Below are 18,181 nucleotides of genomic sequence, written 5' to 3' on the forward strand. Positions count from 1 at the left end.
TTTGTCACCATAAAACAAACTTGTTACAGGAAAAATTAAAAAAATAAATACATTTGAATAGTTGGACTCGCCTCCCTTCCCTTCAGTCAAATATTCCGTTCAAAAATCTGTTTTTGCAGGGGCATTAGTGTTAAAACTATGTCTGCGCATTAGTAAATGCATTAAAGCACTTTTACTAATGGCCTAAAGTTAGTTTTCAAACAATTTTTTATTAAGCATTTTCTTTGAGTATAGAGGAAAGCCAGTTAGATTACTGCAAGTCCAGGTCCTGTTGGGCTTGACGAGAACAATCAGAAGGGGCGGTGGCCACCACAGAAATCCCTCCATGGATCTCCATGAGATTTCTACATTTTCAGTTTGCTATCCATCACGGCTATTCACTTGGCAGGCATTTTGCATTGTCCAGAGACTAATATGGGGCCATTGTTTATTCCGAACCAGCGACTGGACATCTCTCTCTCTCTCTCAGTGTTTACAAAATAACTCTGAAGAATTCTTCAGGCACCCACTTTCTTTGTAGGTTGAAGTAATACCCTGTGCTGGTGCCAACTTGCAGCTTGATGACTAAAGCCTCCGTGGTGGCCCTTGGGTAAATCTAGAGGAGCCACATGTAAGAAATGGCCCTTTTTGGACCAGAGGCAGACAGAACCTTTAACAAAGTCACAATAGCTATTGAGGAAGGCTAGCTTGGTTTTGTTTTTATCAGAGTGAGATTAAAAAGAGGATTAAAACCCCAGTTCATTTTGAAATTAAAAAAAATACCCAATACTTATTTATAGTTGTTTTAGCTCAAATGCACATATTCCTGTCAATTAAGGGTAAACGGTTTTGTTTTTCAAGGTTTCTAGGCAGATTAAACCACTTCCCATTTCTGTAAACTGCATTAATTAAAATTCTGGAGGTTTGCATAAGTTATTGAATAAATAGCCTTCAGGTTACACCAGGAGTTCTTTCACTGTCAATCTGCTTTCTGCTTTGTTACAAAAAAGAGGATAATTTCAGTATCATTTGTACTTGCCTGGGTAGGGGTGCCGAGCTTATCAGTGCAATAAAATGGTAATGTTCATCTAAGCACTATTGTTACATCTTTCCCACAGTCTTAGTGAGGTCTCTGTGCCACTAGCTGGTGTTGTGGTTTGTGCTTATTGCTCAGAGGAGAGATTCTTGTCAGGACTGAAATTGGTATTTATGAAACAAACAGTATTTACTGTCATCCAGGTCTTGCAGGTTGGGAAAGTATTGTTGCCCTTTGAGGGTGATATATGTTCTGCTGCTTCCCCTATACTGAGACATGACTTCATTGCTTGTTTAGCTTGTGCTGATATTTGTGAGTGTGTTAGCTAGTGATTAATCATTTATCTTCCTTTTCTCTAAAATATTTGAATCACACTGCACCGGGAATGTTCACGTGATATTCAGAGAGAATGCTGGGGACAAGCGAAAGACCTTAAAAGGCATGTTTTTTATGGAATAGAAAGCCTTTTAATGCTTGTCCAGCCTTAGATAATTTTATTCACTCCTTCAAGACCTCTCTTTATTTCGCTTGCACCCAGAGACCAGTTTTTAGGGGGTGGGTTGATAGCTTCCCAGGGCTCGGGCCTTTTGTTGCAGCCCGAGACAAATATATCCAGTGAAGCCTTGAACCCTTGTGCAATAAAGAATCTTCGGCACGTTGCTAAGAAATGGTTAAACTGCCGTTGCAAAGGAAGGGCACAGTCAATTGTGCCAAGGTATATCTGGACCACACAGCTAGAGTGAAGATGAATATTCCCTTTTTTAAAAAAAAATCATTTATTTTCAAAGGGCATTACCCAGCCTGAACTTGCCTAAACCCTTGTGGTCACACCTCTTTGAAAAGGTTTTGTTTCGCCCGTCAATTGGTATTCAAACCAGGTCAGCATTTCTGTTTGCCCAACTTCACTGCCGTTTTCATTTTAATTTGCACCTGTTGTGCAGTTGTTGGGAAGGCAAGTGCAGGCCCGCGGATTATACAAAGATCATATTATGAGTAGATATGTGCAGTGTAATCTTTTTGTCCCGGTTAACATATATATATATATTTTTTTTAAAAACTTTTTTTGTTACTCTTTATTAAAAAAATAAACAGCAAACCTTCCAGAAGCAGGAAAAGAAGCAGATAAGAAGGCCTGGAAAGCAAGAGTTGTAAATAGAAATGATTTCAATGTTTCACAGATTCATGCGAGGAGGATTCTAAACCTGATACAAGCGCAATTCTGTTCCTGCCACTCCTGTATAATCTGATAGCTGGCAAGAGCCACTTGAGATGGTGTAGTTGATAAAACCAAAGGGTTTCTTTATTAAGAGCATAGAAATCAAAACCAACCTGAAAACTGAGGTTTATCCGGAGTTGTTTTTCTTCCTTCTTCTTCCCATGATGTCATATTACTGAGCTGCTCGGGTGTGAATGTGTATGCGAGTGTGTCTGTTTGTGTTTCTTGTGAGGTAGGTTAAACAGTTTTTGGCAGTGTTGTGTCTGTATGTGTGTAACTGATGGTATGTTTCTCGAGCTAAACTAATGTCCCTGTGTTTATTACTCTAATCTTTCTTGTCTAGTGGTAAAGTGGACAATTTATGTACTACCATGCACACTGAATGACTGGGAAGGCAGGCTAATGCAGAAGCAGCCACCTTCAATTCAGTTCAAAGACCTTATTTATAAACTGTCTATTTTAAGGAATGCGAGTGCGAGTGCATCAGGTCTGTACGGCAAAATAAACTGGTTTATTTTGGTTCTTGAGTTGTTCTGACATTTGAAGCATGTTTCGAAGCATATTCTGCATGTTTTGTTGATGCTCTCATGAATTTGGAAAGTGTAAGGCCGGGTGCTGTGTCCGGGTTAGAGGAATTCATTTGAAAAATAACATTTGACCAGGTTAGGAAAACACAGGAGTAGTGGAGCTTTTTGGTCATTTGGCCTGCAGCCCCTTGCTTCATAAAAGCCTCCGTTTCACATACATTTTTGTAACTCCATAATCCTCTGTTTTCTTTTCTCTTTTACAGTTTTGAACTATGAGAATGTAGTGGATACGGGTTCAGAAACAGACGACGAAGACAAGCTTCACATTGCAGAAGATGACAGTATTATAAATGCCCTGGACCGAGATTCCAGTCCAGTGACTATGCCCAACCACGATTCTTCCCCACATGGGAACCAAGTACTGTTGCCAAGAGAGGATGAGGAAAGTGAGAAGAGGGACTGCGGCACAGAACACACCTGGCACAGCAGGGAGACACTACCAGTCTCAATAGATGGTACTGGTAAGTCTGGCCTCTGCACTGTTTATAGGATCATCGGTGATTTTGTCCGTACATAAAATTCTTCATTCTAATTTATTTGGCTCAACATGCTGGTTAGTCAGAGGAATGTGTTACAGATGTTTTATGTTCTCAGTGTTACATATTATGCGATGATTCAACCATTGTTAAATATGTAATTTGGTGGCACTCTTCAAAAGCCAATGTAGCTCTATAAACCAGAGGTCAAACTCGTAAAAGAGCTCTGTGTCAGTTTTATGAATCTTGTACCTACCTGATGCATTGGGTGTAATTAAAGAATAACATTGGGGAGTAGTGCAGATGCAGTTATTGTTGTTTAATTAAAGCAAAACAACATTATCTTACCATCTCATTTAAAGGCTGTAGTTTGACACTGAGTTCTGGTTTCTGTGAAGTGATGCTAAAAGCTCTTCACTACTAATTCCTGTCTACAAACTAGGGGTGCAGAGTGGAGGTCAGTGCCATCTCCATTATGACATGCTTGAAATTTTTTTTTAAACCTATTGCAGTTCCAGCTGTGATTTTGGGGTCAACATACTTTAATATCAAACATTAAAAGCACATTTATTTTAATTTATTACATGGCTACAATTTTATTGTTCAAGTCATTGTCGATGTATATCTGCTTTATGCATTCACAAAACGTTATACTAATGATCGCACTTCAAGTCAAAGAGCAGTCCAAACTAAAATATAGGATAATGCCATTCTCCAAGCATTTACTTCAGATCCACTCTACTTGTTGGTCTATTTGTTCGCTGAATGCAGCATTCAAGGCTGCAGTGGCTCTTCAAAGTATTTTTATGACAGTCTTTAGTGAGTTTTGCCATATACAGTATAGTAAAAAAGCATAAGAGTACAAAAAACAAAACCAAGCTCTTAAGAGTCAAGGATGCTGCCTTACAATCCGTACCCTTTTACAAATTAAACAGTTGCAAAGAATTATCATGAAGTTTAATAATTTTTTTAAATTTCTGTCGCTTTTTGATGTTTTTTTTTTGCTGGAATGGAGAGCACAGATGAAACCACCAGAGGGGTTAGCCTGGAGGAATTGCTGAGTCCTAGTGCAAGAGCTGAATCAGCAAGAATTGACACGACTAACATGGACATTGAGCACCGTTTGGTAACAACTGTATCTGTTAATTGTGTTTCCTTACACACTCTGATTCTGCAACTCCTCCAGAGCTCCAGCTGGTATCATCAGCATTCAGTGGTAAAATAATTTTTTTTAAATAAAACAACTTTTGGATTTGTTTTAAGGGATACAATCAGAGATAATACATCTCTCAGGACTATTCAAGGATTTACTTGGGAGGACACTTCCCAAAAGTGTGCATGTGGATACAACGTTGCTTGGCATGTTTTCAAACTTTGTTGGGGAGTCTAAAGTACAATTGGGTATAATGTGTTGGGGGGACCGGGGGGGGGGCGGGTGGGGCGGAATGGGGAAATGAAATACCAATAGGGCAAGCACCTTATCGACCAGTTTATAAAAAGAAAAAAATTAAGATTTGCATTTATATAACGCCTTTCACAATCACCGAACCAAAACACTTTACAACCAATGGAGTACTTTTGAAGTGTAGTCACTGTTGTAATGTAGGAAACTATAATCCAACTTTCTGTTGAGAAATATAATTTAGCCACAGGAAATTAAAAAAATAACACTTACTGTTAAGGGAACTGACATTTTTAGTGTTAAAACTAATAGATCTCCTGCAGTACTGTTCATGGTGAGTCAGAAGAGACTTTTTCTCACTTAGAATAACATAGAGGCCGAAATTGATGACGGCCCCCGCCCGCCCAATGCCGCCCAAAGGATTGCCGATGGCCGCCCGAGCTACCTGACGATACTTTGGGCGGGATTTTCATCAAAAAGGCTCTTCAAAGAACGGCGGGTGGCAAATGAGGGATGTACGCCACCAATCTGGGTGGCAGCTGGCAGGAGCTCTCATTCTTGGTGGCAAAGGCGCTTGCTGCCCAAGTGCCGCGAAGGATGGAGTCAAGCCCAGGGAGGGTCGAAGACCTGCAAAGAAAAATCATCGGGGAAAAAAAACCCATCGGAACACCTTCAGGGGACCCCAATCAGGTAAGTTGCTGTGAAACAAATATTTAAAAAATGTTCACCAACTTTTTTTTTTAAGATCTTCATACTCACCACCGGGGACAGACCAGCCTACAGCCAGCGGTCCACCCCTGTTCTGGCGCCGACTCCCGCCCGCATCAATATGGCATCTCGGTGGGTGGGAGGTCACTTATGCCACTCGGCCGTCCGCTGACATCAGCGGGCGGTTCTTTGCGTTTCTCCCCTCCCACCCGCTCCAGCCCAAATCGAAAGTGGCACTGGGCAGAACCCGAAGAGGAATGTTGGCGGCAATGGGTGGTGAGTCCATCAATTTTGGGCCCATTGAATCTACAATACAGAATCAGGCCATTCGGCCCTACTATGCCAATGTTTAAACACCAAATGAGCCTCCTCCCACTCTAATTACCTCATCCTGCCCTGCCCACATAGTTTATTTCCATATAGCTCATGTATGCATCGTTTTCCCTTAAATGTGTCAATGCTATCTGCTTCAACCACTCCATCTGCCAGCAAATTCCACATTCTCACCACTGTCTGTCATCTTCTGTTGCTGCTTCTCTCTCTGTCTCTACGTCTGCTTCTCTTGCTTTTTTTTAATCTCTTCTTTGTGTACAGTTTTGGTCTCCTTACCTAAGGAAGGAAATACTTGCAATAGAGGGAGTGCAACGAAGGCTCACCAGACTGATTCCTGGGATGGGGGGATTGTCCTATGAAGAGAGATTGAGTAGACTAGTCCTATATTCTCTAGAGTTTAGAAGAATGAGAGGTGATCTCATTGAAACATATAACATTCTTACAGGGCTTGACAGGACAGATGCATAGAGAATGTTTCCTCTGGCTGGGGAGTCTAGAACCAGGGGTAACAGTCTCAGAATAAGGGGTCGGCCATTTAGGACTGAGATGAGGAGATGAGGAGAAACTTCTTCACTCAGAGTGTGGTGAATCTTTGGAATTCTCTACCCCAGAGGGCTCAGTCTTTGAGTGTATTCAAGATAAAGATCGATAGATTTTTGGATATTAAGGGAATCAAGGGATATGGGGATAGTGCAGGAAAGTGGAGTTGTAGATCAGCCATGATCTCATTGAATGACGGAGCAGGCTCGAGGGGCCAAATGGCCTACTCCTGTTCCTAATTATTGTGATTTTATGTTTCTGCCTCAAGTTTTACATCTCTCACTCCCTTTCCATTTCTCCTCACTTTCTCTCTCTCTCTCTCGGCTCTTCTATTTCTCTCTCTTTTTCACTTTTTCCGCTCCAGGTCACTGGCTGATGGGAGGTAGAGGGTCGCCATTTGTGGGAGAGATCCGACCAGAGCTGTAGGCCAGTGGGTCCTGGGTGAGAGGGATTCCAGATTGGGACAGACATTTAGTTAGTGCCGCAGGTTGGCTTTGGGCTGCAGCGTGGGCAAATTGTACGTGGATAGAGGGAGCTGGCCAGGGATTCAGGCTGGGCTTGGGGAGGGAACATAAAACAAATGGTCCCATGGAGCACATGTTTGGGAGGACTGACAGGTAAGTGTAATGGTTGGCCTACAAACCTTGCAGTGTAAACTGTGACTCCCAGTGATGTGACATCCAAAATCCTGACACCAGAAATAAGTGTGGCACAAAACATTTCTTATTTCTTATGTTCTTAATCAAAAAGACTCAAAACTTTTAATATACTGCAGATAAATCATGATGATTGTAACAGCTAAGTGGCAACAATCACCATGATAGGATTACTTACCTGGAGGTCCTTTATGTTTTATATTAATTATATTAACTGGCAAATAAGTGTGGTGCAAACAAGAAGACTGAAAACCTTTAATTTACTGTTGATAAATCATGGTGATTGGCTGATCAGCTGTTTCTGACACAGCACATGAGGACCTAGCCAGGGTGAGTACAAGATGCCACTGAGTGTGGTATCGCAGTGATTATGTCCTAACTGAACCCCTTAGCTTGAGGTCATTGTTGAACTTTCTCCATTTCATGTTTTATATATATAAGTACACCATTTGCTGCTGTGAGACTTTAGATAATTCCAACCCTATTCTATAGTGAACAGCCTATCAAAGTTAATACAGAAATATTCGCAGTAATAACATTGAAAAAAAAAATCTAATTGACCAAGAAGATCCCAGATTCGGTCAGCTGGGGCATTTCAATTGGCCACAATGCCCCCTGGCTGAGGAGGTGAAAGGTCAGCACAGGTCCCAGCTTTTGATCACTACTCCTTTTGGAAAGCGTGGGCGTAATTTTAATGTTGGCCCGCCTGGCGTAGATGGGATGGCGTGAAAATGGCATCAGATCACTTACCAGCCTGTTTACGTTGGCACGCTGACCGCCACCACATTGGAAGGGCCCTTCCAATGAATGGTCAGAACACCCGCTTGTTTGTAGTGGTAGGCCCTTTAGATGTATCTAGGTCCCCAGTTGCAATTTTGAGGTACAAATGGGCAGCACATATGCCGCCCACAGTCTGCCTATTTGTCCCAGTGGCTATTTAAAAATATGACCCCACATCTTTTTTGATTTAATTTTTGAGATCAAGGATACTGTGGGCCACTGCCAACCTGGGCTTGTCCCACATCCCCACTGACACCTGGGAGTCCCTGGCCAAAGACCGCCCTAAGTGGAGGAGGTGCATCCGGGAGGGCGCTGAGCTCCTCGAGTCTCGTCGTCGAGAGCATGCAGAAATCAAGCGCAGGCAGCGGAAGGAGCGTGCGGCAAACCAGACTCCCCGTCCACACTTTCCTTCAACCACTGTCTGTCCCACCTGTGGCAGGACTGTGGCTCTCATATTGGACTGTACAGTCAGCTAAGAACTCATGCTAAGAGTGGAAGCAAGTCTTCCTCGATTCTGAGGGACTGCCTATGATGATGAAGGGCTTGTTCCCCACCCCCCTCCCCTCCCCATACTTACCTGCCCATGGCCGGGCTCTGTGTTAGAGCCAGCCTTCGACTGACCACCGGCGAGCTTCAGCAGGCGCCCGTTAAAGGTCTGCAGCTCCCTGAGGCAATGCTAACAAGGCCTCAGGCCTCTCCGCTGCCCCGCCAGCTAGCCACTTAAAGATCAAAATCTATCTCTGCATGCTCGTGGCTGCCAAGTGATGCCCCCCACGGTCAAACGGCTGAGGCTCATGTATGAAGACTGTTATCTCGGCAAGAATCGCCACTTTCCCGAGAGCAGTGGTAAACAAAACTTTCAGCTCACACCGCGAGGCATTGCTGATTTGCGGTAACTTAGCTCTGTCACCACAGCAGGCAAATGAGGATTTCAAAACTTTTTAAACTGGGTTTACAAACTACTGCTTTTGACTCTGCGTCACTATTTCAAGAACGGGATTGTGTATGTAACTGTAGCGTATGCATGAGATCTCCAGCAGTATATAACCATATTCACTTCAAGCAGTAAGTCATTTAGTTTAAAGCAAACTGTCAAACATCAGTTGAATTTCTGACCACCTGAAAAAAGGAAGTAGGTGTCCTGTAGGATATGTCAAAACTTTTAAAAAAACCGGTGAATGGCAAATCTGATAGCACATGCACTAGTCGCGAGGGAGGGATGTGGAATGCAGCTCAGACTGGATAGACCTGCGATTAAGGCAGCCCACTATATTGTCCTCCTCCCCAAGTGGCTGTGAGCAGAAATAAGGGCAGATTAGATCTGCCTTCACCCACATTTTATCTGAGCACAGTGAGATATCTTGTCTATTTTTGAAATAACCAATATCATTTACCGCCAGGCTTCAGCCCAGCCAGGTTGCATGCCTTTTATCATGTGCAGCACTGGCCAGGACAATAATGTTTGGGTGTACGACATATTAGCAGCTATATTAGCCCCTAGGAAATGTTAAATTTAAAGGGGATATTCTTTATGCTTCTGGTTGATGGGTGGAAAATGGTGCGCAATCTTCACGGAATTCCCGATACGCATTCTCAGTGGGCTCCCTGCTCAGAAAGCAAAGCTGGACTTCCCAACTGTTAACGTATTTAGGATAAGATCAGTCTAATGTTTAACCTGGAAAGTCTGGCATGCAGTTCCATAGGAATGTAAAAATGTAAAAGAGCGAGAAACCTGGCTGATATTTCCTCTTCCTCGCCCGGGGCACTACACTATAGTTGTATTACCTATATAACTGCATTAAAAATCATGGAAAACCAGCTTTATATTTAGCAGTGTGCTTTAGAGGGTCGCTGTATAGAGTTGGCATTGATAGGAGGGTAACACGCCAACACAAAACCTATCACAATATTTCATGTTGTAAATTTAAAACTGAGAATCATGTGCTAGGTGTTGCAAATTTAATAATTCACAATCACACACAGGTTTAATTTTTATGTTCAAAAATATGTCAACATTTTTTTTAACTTTCACTGCTTTAGTAAAGACGATTCACAATTACATTCATTATTGCTTGAAAGATTTTTAACTGTTAACAGTAAAGTTAAATTGTAATGAAGAAATAACTGAGTGTAGTGGAAAGATAAATATGTTTAATTAGGGTAGAAGATGATTGCTAAAGGAAATGCTACTCCTACGGAAGGCACTAACATTTTTAAATTAATCTTTTATATTGAATCCCTTTCACAGGTCTAATGAGAATAATGATTCCTGTGTTGTTAACCTTAGGATTTGAATATGGTGTGCTCCCTGTCCCTTTTGTTGCAGTATGAATCATGTGCGACACTTTGAGTCATATGGTGTAAGCTTGGGTGTCTCCTGTACACAACGTATCATTAAGCTTTGCTACTGACTATTGTGAAGTAATTATAAGCTCCATACATACTATATATACATAGTATATTTCTTACATTACAACAGTACTTCAGCTGTAAGTGCTTTGGGATGTCCAGAGGTCGTGAAAGGTGCTACAGGTTGTACCTCTCCAGTCCGGGACTCTTTGGTCCGGCAACATCTCTGGTCCGGCATCATTCCTGGTAGGGGGGGGTCGCAACCCCCGCTGTGTCCAAGGGCTGGCTGTTCCTCTTCTCCCCGCTGCCTCTGGTGTTCCCTCCTTGGTTGGGTCAGCGTGAAGAAGGAGCGAGGAGCGTGGTGGCTGACTGAGGCTGAACAGTAGGCTTCTGTGCAGCGCATGCGCAGAACATGGCCGGGTCATTGTCAGCCATACCCGGTAAGTCTAGTGTATTGCTGACAACTGGTCCGGAAAATTATTTGGCCTGGCATCGGTCAGGTCGCAAGGGTGCCGGACTGAAGAGATATAACCTGTATATAAATGCAAGCCTTTCTTTTTATATAGAGTAGCATATCAGGCAGTAGCACTTTGAGAAGAGTTCAGATGTTGTTGATAAAACTCTCAGTTTATGTCCACGTCTTAACTGCTTGGTGTGTTAATGCCCTGTGAAAAACTCCCTACTACATTTCACTAACCTAAAGCTGGGGGCAGTTTCATTATTTTTATCTATCCAAAGTAGCCGTTAAATTTTGGGGTCCTTTCTACCCTTCTTACTCTAGATGACTTCAGTTGTCATATCTTAGATCACTTTCATGAGTGCGCCCCAACTCCCCATGTTTTTGAGTGTGTCCACCTAAGCCTTGCGAACAAGGTAGGCTTTCAGTAATAACAAGCAGAAAACCTCTCTGCTCATTATTCTTAGGCTGTTTGAATTTACACTAACTCCAGAGGATCTCTCTCTATTCTATAATCATCATCATCATCATAGGCAGTCCCTTGGAATCAAGGAAGACTTGCTTGCTTCCATTCTTAGAATGAGTCCTTAGGTGACTGAACAGTCCAATACGAGAGCCACAGTCGCTGTCACAGGTGGGACAGATAGTCGTTGAGGGTAAGGAAGGGTGGGACACATTTTGCCGCACACTCTTTCCGCTGCCTGCGCTTGATTTCTGCATGCTCTTGGCGATGAGACTCGAGGTGCTCAGCGCCCTCGTAATACCCGCCCTCCTGTATGGCTCAGAGACATGGACCATGTACAGTAGACACCTCAAGTCACTGGAGAAATACCACCAATGATGTCTCCGCAAGATCCTACAAATCCCCTGGGAGGAGAGACGCACCAACATTAGCATCCTTGACCAAGCCAACATCCCCAGCATCAAAGCACTGACCACACTTGATCTAGTCTATAAAAACAGTAGAGCATCACATCCGCCTTCATTTTGTTTAAAGTATCAAGTGAACAAGCAAATAATCTAACTGATATAATACAATTATGTATTTACAGTCGGATGTATTATCTAACTCCTTAAGTGGAAAAAGCAATAAAAGAGTTGCAATCTAATGTAAAGTTATTCCTTTATAGGTAATCTTTACACATGTAGACCCTTTCTTTCCTGTAATCTTCTCTGGCTAATCTATTTTACCTTTTCCTATGAAGATTCTAATCAGCTAGACTTTCTTCTACTAACTCAACTTAATGCACAGGTTCAGCCACTCAGATACCATTTCACTAGTTGCCACAGCTTATTTGGATTTTCAGAACTGACACTCAGATTCAAAATTAATTTGCTGTTTACTGATCAAATTGAACAAATGTCTGTGTTTGTTCAAAAGTAGCTGGTTCCCCCCTCGAGCCTGTGATTCAAAAACGGGATTGATCTGCTCTGGTGACATGCGTACTGAATTCGGTTGTAACGTGTATTTGCTATTTCTCACTGCGGCTGGCTTTCAACTGCATATATATTGTGACGGGAATTAAAGGGACAATTACCAAGCCAAGCCTAAACAAACAAAAATACTACATTTTTGAAACAGTGGCATTAAAATGTGGAACACTTGCTGGCTCTCTTATGTTTGCAATCAGCGGCACTTAGTTTGGTCCCATGCGATAATAGTACGCGTTAATTCAATTTTATCAGGAAGGGGTTTCAAAATGTAGCAGCGTGGAGGCCCTAACCTGCGTGAGAACACCAGCGGCAGGTCGGGGCCATAAAAGCAGCGGAGGTGCGGCGGTCCGGGAGCAGCATGGAGGCGTGCCACTTCAGGGAGCAGTGCGAGCTGGTGCAGGAGGGCGACGGCAGCGAAGAGCGACATCATTAAGGTCCAGGTCGGTGATTGGAGCATGAGCAGATACAGCAGGAGCGGCGAGAGACTGTAGAGGGATCTGATCGGGGCCCAGGAGAGGCGTGAGTTCGGGGCCAGGGGCCCTGGGGCAGCACGGGCCAGCCCAGACTGTGATATGTGTGCGCACTAGGCCATGCAGCAGAGCAGGTCTCCAGTCACCTTGCCACTGGACCAAGATCTAGCTCTGTCAAGCCCGTGTGGTGGCTGGTGTGCAATGGCCACCACACGTTAAAAAATCCACACACAGGCATCTTCCACCCTTCAGGATGTAGTTCAGGACCTGGAATATTAGGTTCTTCATTGAAACACCTGTGAACTCATCCTTTTTTGGCATGGAAGCAAGTCATCCTTGTTTCAAGGGATTGCCTATGATGATGAAATCAAGATTATTACACCCATCACAGTGCAGCAGTCAAAACTGAGATGCACGTGGGCCTAGAAATGTGATCCCTACGCCTGAACAGGTAGGCCCGAGGTGCACCCGCTATTGGGTATCAAGCCATATTTAAATAAGACTGGCGAGCTGCAGACACCTGCTGTGCATCCCTAGGCAGCTCGCTGGCTAGAGGCTTTGAATGTCCTCGGATAGATTGTTAAAGGAAAGGGGATGTGTTTGGGAGGGGTGCAATCAGCAAAGGGAAGGGACGACCAGGGAAGGGAGGACGATATTAATGAATATATCAGCTCTGATATCAAACATAGTTGAATTTCTCCCCATCTCTGAGCTCTCTTCTCCATACATACTCACCAGTATCCAATTAGAAAATAATTTGCCAGGCTTTTGCCAAGGCTGCTCAAAATCAGCCGTCTTTGGCCAGGGACTCCCAGGTGTCGGTGGGAATGTTGCACTTTATCAGGGAGGCTTTGAGGGTGTCCTTGTAGCGTTTCCTCTGCCCACCCTTTGGCTCATTTGCCGTGAAGGAGCTCCGAGTAGAGCGCTTGCTTTGGGAGTCTCGTGTCTGGCATGCGGACAATGTGGCCTGCCCAGCGGAGCTGATCAAGTGTGGTCAGTGCTTCAATGCTGGGGATGTTGGTGCATTCTTGGTGCATGAGAGCATTAGCTACATGGGGCAGGTAGAAGGGTAAAAAAGCTTCTTAAGAGTTAACCAATGATTACCTTCATAACACCAGTCAGTGCCTTTCAAAAGTAATTCATTGTGTGAAGTGCTTTGACATGCTTCAAGATGATAAAGCACTATATAACTGCAAGTATTAGATAATCATACCTTAAAAATACATTAGCTACAGCTGATGTGATCGTCAGTTGACACTCAGACTCTGTGGGCTGAATGAGGCCTCGATAGTGCTCATTGTCTCCATAAATACACACTTTTAATCTGCCACGAGCAAATTTTAAAAATCCTAACTAAAACTTATTGTACTGTGGATAGTACATTGTAAATGGCTGAGGTGGGATGAAGATTAGTTTAATATAGTTTTAATTGCCAGAGTGTTATGTGATAAATTGTCTAATCATTTCAGTCACTTGAAGCTGCTGCAAGGAATGGCACCAGATATTTTTATTGTCAAAACATTCTTACAGAAGAACTTCTATCCAGGGGGAGGAGGAAGATACAAGAGTCCTGCAAGTGCATTCATTATTTCCCTCTGCTCCTCCATAATAGGACAATTTTTTGTTTTATTTTTCTCTCCTCTCCTCTCCTCGCTGGTGTAGGGCTCCACAAGTGGCTGTTGCCCTCTAATATCTCATGCAAGAGGCCATTGTTCACATGTGCATAAACAGGCTGTCTGACTGTGGTCGAAGTTGCAGCCAAACCCAATCTTATGTTCGTCTGTTGTCCTCACATGGGCGCTACCAGTAGAGAACATGATACAGTCATCAAGAATGGGAGCCAACCTGGTTTTTCCTACCCTAACCCAGAGCACTTTAGCCAATCGTAAAAAAAAAACAAATAAAAACATGTATAATGTATTATGGGGAAAGGGCTGGAAAGATGGTAAGTGCCCATAGCTCTTCAGTGTAGTATGTGGACTACTCTTTGCCAGTGATACCTTCCTGAATGCCAGTTCAGTGTCTTGGTGCTGTTGAGGTTATATTATTAAGGTTTACGATTTTTCTACATTGTGATGCAAAACAGTAAGAATTGAGCAATACACCACGGTTTGGCACTGTTACGACTGATGCTAAAGGCTCTGATGGAACAGAGCACTGTGTGTAGACAATCCATACACAGTCTGCGCCTACACAAGTGGAGGCCTGGCAGTGTCATACCAGCCTCACTAAGGCCTGGCAGTAATCCAGATTGCTAATAAATACAATGGGCAAGTGAAAGGTCACCCAAGAGAACACGCATGACGCCCACTGCAAAGCTGTCAAGGCTACATTCTGAAGAAACGGTCAGGCATTAGAGATTCAGTAGCCGACTTCATTAGTTGTGTGTTAACCCTTTCCCTGGGTCAAAGGCATCCTTTAAATGCAAATAGGCAACAGACTAGTGACCTTTCATGATGTCTGAAACAATGGAGAACCCTAGGTAATGGTACACAGTGACTGAACCCTTTCAATAAAGTACGACTTGGAATGGAATTTGGTTTCAATGCATCTTTGAGCTTTAGGCCTTGTTTACACCAACAATTGGAGCAAACCACTGATTGCCAGTGTAAATGTACAGAATTTTGTACTCTGAATCAGTCTAAGAATAAATTCAATTCGCCTTGGGCATAAAGGACGTATTTTAAATGGGCACATGCAGGTACTCGTCACCCATGCATAACCGAACCATAACTGGCATAAAACGTGTGTAACTGGGAGACAGCAGTAGCAAGCCTTGAGGTGCAATGACTCAGTAGAGACATGGGGGTAACAGTCAATGAATGGAGGGTCATGAACTGAAAACCAGTGCTGGGCTGCTGACCTTAGGCTAAACAGTTTAAAAACTCACATGTTGTATCAGACCATATTGCAGTCTAGATGCAGGGTCCACTTCCCTGCCCATCCAAAATATGCATAGTCGACAAAATGAGTAAGATCCAGATCCATCTGTTCTAGAATCACTAATGTTCCTGATTGATGACTGGGATCAGTTCTAGAGTTCTGTGATCTTTAGGTTTAATGGTGCTTTTACAGGAAATTGAAGGAGATCCAATCTGCATCCATTAGCTGCACTACATAGTAATAATAATCCTAGCTCCTATATCTCCAAACAGCTTTGTGCAACAATCCTGTGTAGATAAGGGAGGTCGTTTCAGAAATGTATACATCATCATCATAGGCAATCCCTTGGAATCGAGGAAGACCTGCCCCCACTCCCAACATGAGTTCTTTGGTGGCTGAACAGTCCAATACGAGAGCCACAGACTCTGTCACAGGTGGGACAGATAGTCGTTGAGAGAAGGGGTGGGTGGGACTGGTTTGCCGCACGCTCTTTCCGCTGCCTGCGCTTGATTTCTGCATGCTTTCAGCGATGAGGCTCGAGGTGCTCAGCCAGCACCCTCCCGGATGCACTTCCTTCACTTATGGCGATCTTTGGCCAGGGACCCCCAGGTGTCAGTGGGGATGTTGCATTTTATCAAGGAGACTTTGAGGGTGTCCTTGTAACGCTTCCGCTGCCCACCTTTGACTCGTTTGCCATGAAGGAGTTCCGAGTAGAGCGCTTGCTTTGGGAGTCTCGTGTCTGGCATGCGAACTATGTGGCCTGCCCTGGGGAGCTGATCAAGTGTGGACAGTACTTCAATGCTGGAGATGTTGGCCTGGTCGTGGACGCTAACGTTGGTGCGTCTGTCCTCCCAGAGGATTTGTAGGATCTTGCGGAGACATCATTGGTGGTATTTCACCAGCAACTTGAGGTGTCTACTGTACCTGGTCCATGTCTCTGAGCCATACAGGAGGGCTCATGTAGACCATGAGCTTGGTGGCAGTTTTTAGGGCCTGATCTTCAAACACTCTTTTCCTCAGGTGGCCAAAGGCTGCACTGGTGCACTGGAGACGGTGTTGGATCTTGTCGTCAATGCCTGCTCCTGTTGACACAGGTAGCTGGGTCACGAACATTGCTCTCCAGCAACTGGAGCTACAGAAACATGAATATGAAAGCATCTTTAAATTTGATTCAGTGGGACTCCATCCAATAAAATTGCTGTTACATAGAATTACATAGATTTTAAAGCACAGAAACAAGTCTATGTCGGTGTTTGTGCTTCACACAAGCCTTTTCCTATCTTACTTCATCTCACCATGTTAGCATATCATATTTTATATTGGGGTGCTAGGGTTGCCAGCTCCTGAAGTTGGTCTTGTGCAGCCAACATCAGCTTTAAAGTAAACTTGCCAGATTCACTATAACTAGTGGTCAGTAAAATTCATTTTTTACCCGATCTACCAGCCTTTGCCTGGCTAGTATGTTTATTTTGAGATTGCCACTTGCCGTCCAACAGCTCGTGCATCAGCAGCCAACAGTTCTATTACCCTGCTAAACCCAATGTAAAAGCAGCTTTAGGTCTCATCCCCATTAAACTATTCACTCTTCTGGAAATATTCAAACATTTGGCTTTAAACACTTCAAACAGTATAAACAGAATAGCACAACTGTTTCTTGAGGAAAAGCACATTTAAATGATTAAGAAGAAGGACTTTCAACAGCTTTATTTACCTCCAACAACCTGTGCGAGGAGCTCATGGACTTCTTTGCCACTAAGATTGAGATCATCCATTCATTTGCCTCTGTCACATCCGTACCGTTCCCTTGCCCACCAAGCCTTGCTCCCCCCGGCCCTATACCTGAACTCACGTCTTGCTATAGCTTCTCCCATCTCTCCTTATGCCCTCTTCAAGATCATCTCTGACCTCCTGCTCTCTCAACTCTATTCCCATTAAACATTGACCACCCAACTTTGCTTGCTGGCCCCCATGCTAGCTGATATTTTAAACGGTTCCCTCTCCTTAGGTATTGCCCCCTCTCTTTCAAATTTGCCATCAGCATTTCCCTCCTCAAAAAATCCACCCTTGACCCTTCTGTTCTTCCAAACTACTGTCCCATCTCCAAACTCCCTTTCCTTTCCAAAGTCGTGGAACATGTTGATCACCTTCCAAATCTGTTCCTCCAATCTGGCCTCTTGTGCTTCCCCTCCACCACTCTATTCACCCTACCATTGGCGGTGTTGCGTTTAGCCGTAAAGACCCTAAACTCTGAATTCCCACTATAAACCTCTCCAGCTCTCTCTCCTCCTTTAAGACCCTCCTTTAATCTTACCTCTTTAACCAAGCATTTGGTCACATTATCTTAATGTCTCCTTCTTTGGCTCGGTGTCAATTTTTGTCTGATTACGCGCCTGTGAAGCACTTTGAATGTTCTATATTAAAGCTGCTATATAAAGGCAAGTTGCTGTTGTTGTTATCTGAGTTCTCATGTGGAACTTTACATTCCCACGCCATTTACTTTATTAAAATAACATTTATTGCTAAAATGTAGTTTTCAAAGCCATATTGCTCCAATAGTAATCGAGACAAACTTACCAAATGTCATGTTTCTGTGCCCACTTGCAATAGCACCAAGAAACTGGTGACCCACAAGCTGGAAGGCAGTTGCCACGTGCTCCATTTGTAAGACTTTTTCTTGACTTGGGAATCATTTTATCTCCAAATACCTGAAGATGAGACCACTATTACATTGAAAGGAACATTCTACAAACAAATAGGGGGGTGAAAAGTGGTTCAAATATGGGCTGACTGGTTGAAGGCTGTGTGAGGTCCTCCTACAGTGAATGCTCAATGTTAACTCCCTCCCATGCACAAGAACAGACCCTCGCCTGGCCCT

At 43.6% G+C, this 18,181-nt stretch overlaps 1 protein-coding gene across 2 annotated transcripts in view; it reads left to right on the forward strand.

Moving 5' to 3' along the window:
• The window catches only part of zeb2b (zinc finger E-box binding homeobox 2b), a 136,880-nt gene that overhangs the window by 90,832 nt on the left and 27,867 nt on the right, over window positions 1–18,181 (forward strand). For both annotated transcript variants that reach the window (XM_070875356.1, XM_070875355.1), the window contains exon 3: window positions 3,022–3,279. In XM_070875356.1, the coding sequence (XP_070731457.1) occupies window positions 3,022–3,279 (258 nt within the window). The remainder of the gene's footprint in view (window positions 1–3,021; window positions 3,280–18,181) is intronic.

This window comes from Pristiophorus japonicus, chromosome 3 (genome assembly GCF_044704955.1).
Source record: "Pristiophorus japonicus isolate sPriJap1 chromosome 3, sPriJap1.hap1, whole genome shotgun sequence".
Classification (NCBI taxonomy): domain Eukaryota; kingdom Metazoa; phylum Chordata; class Chondrichthyes; family Pristiophoridae; genus Pristiophorus; species Pristiophorus japonicus.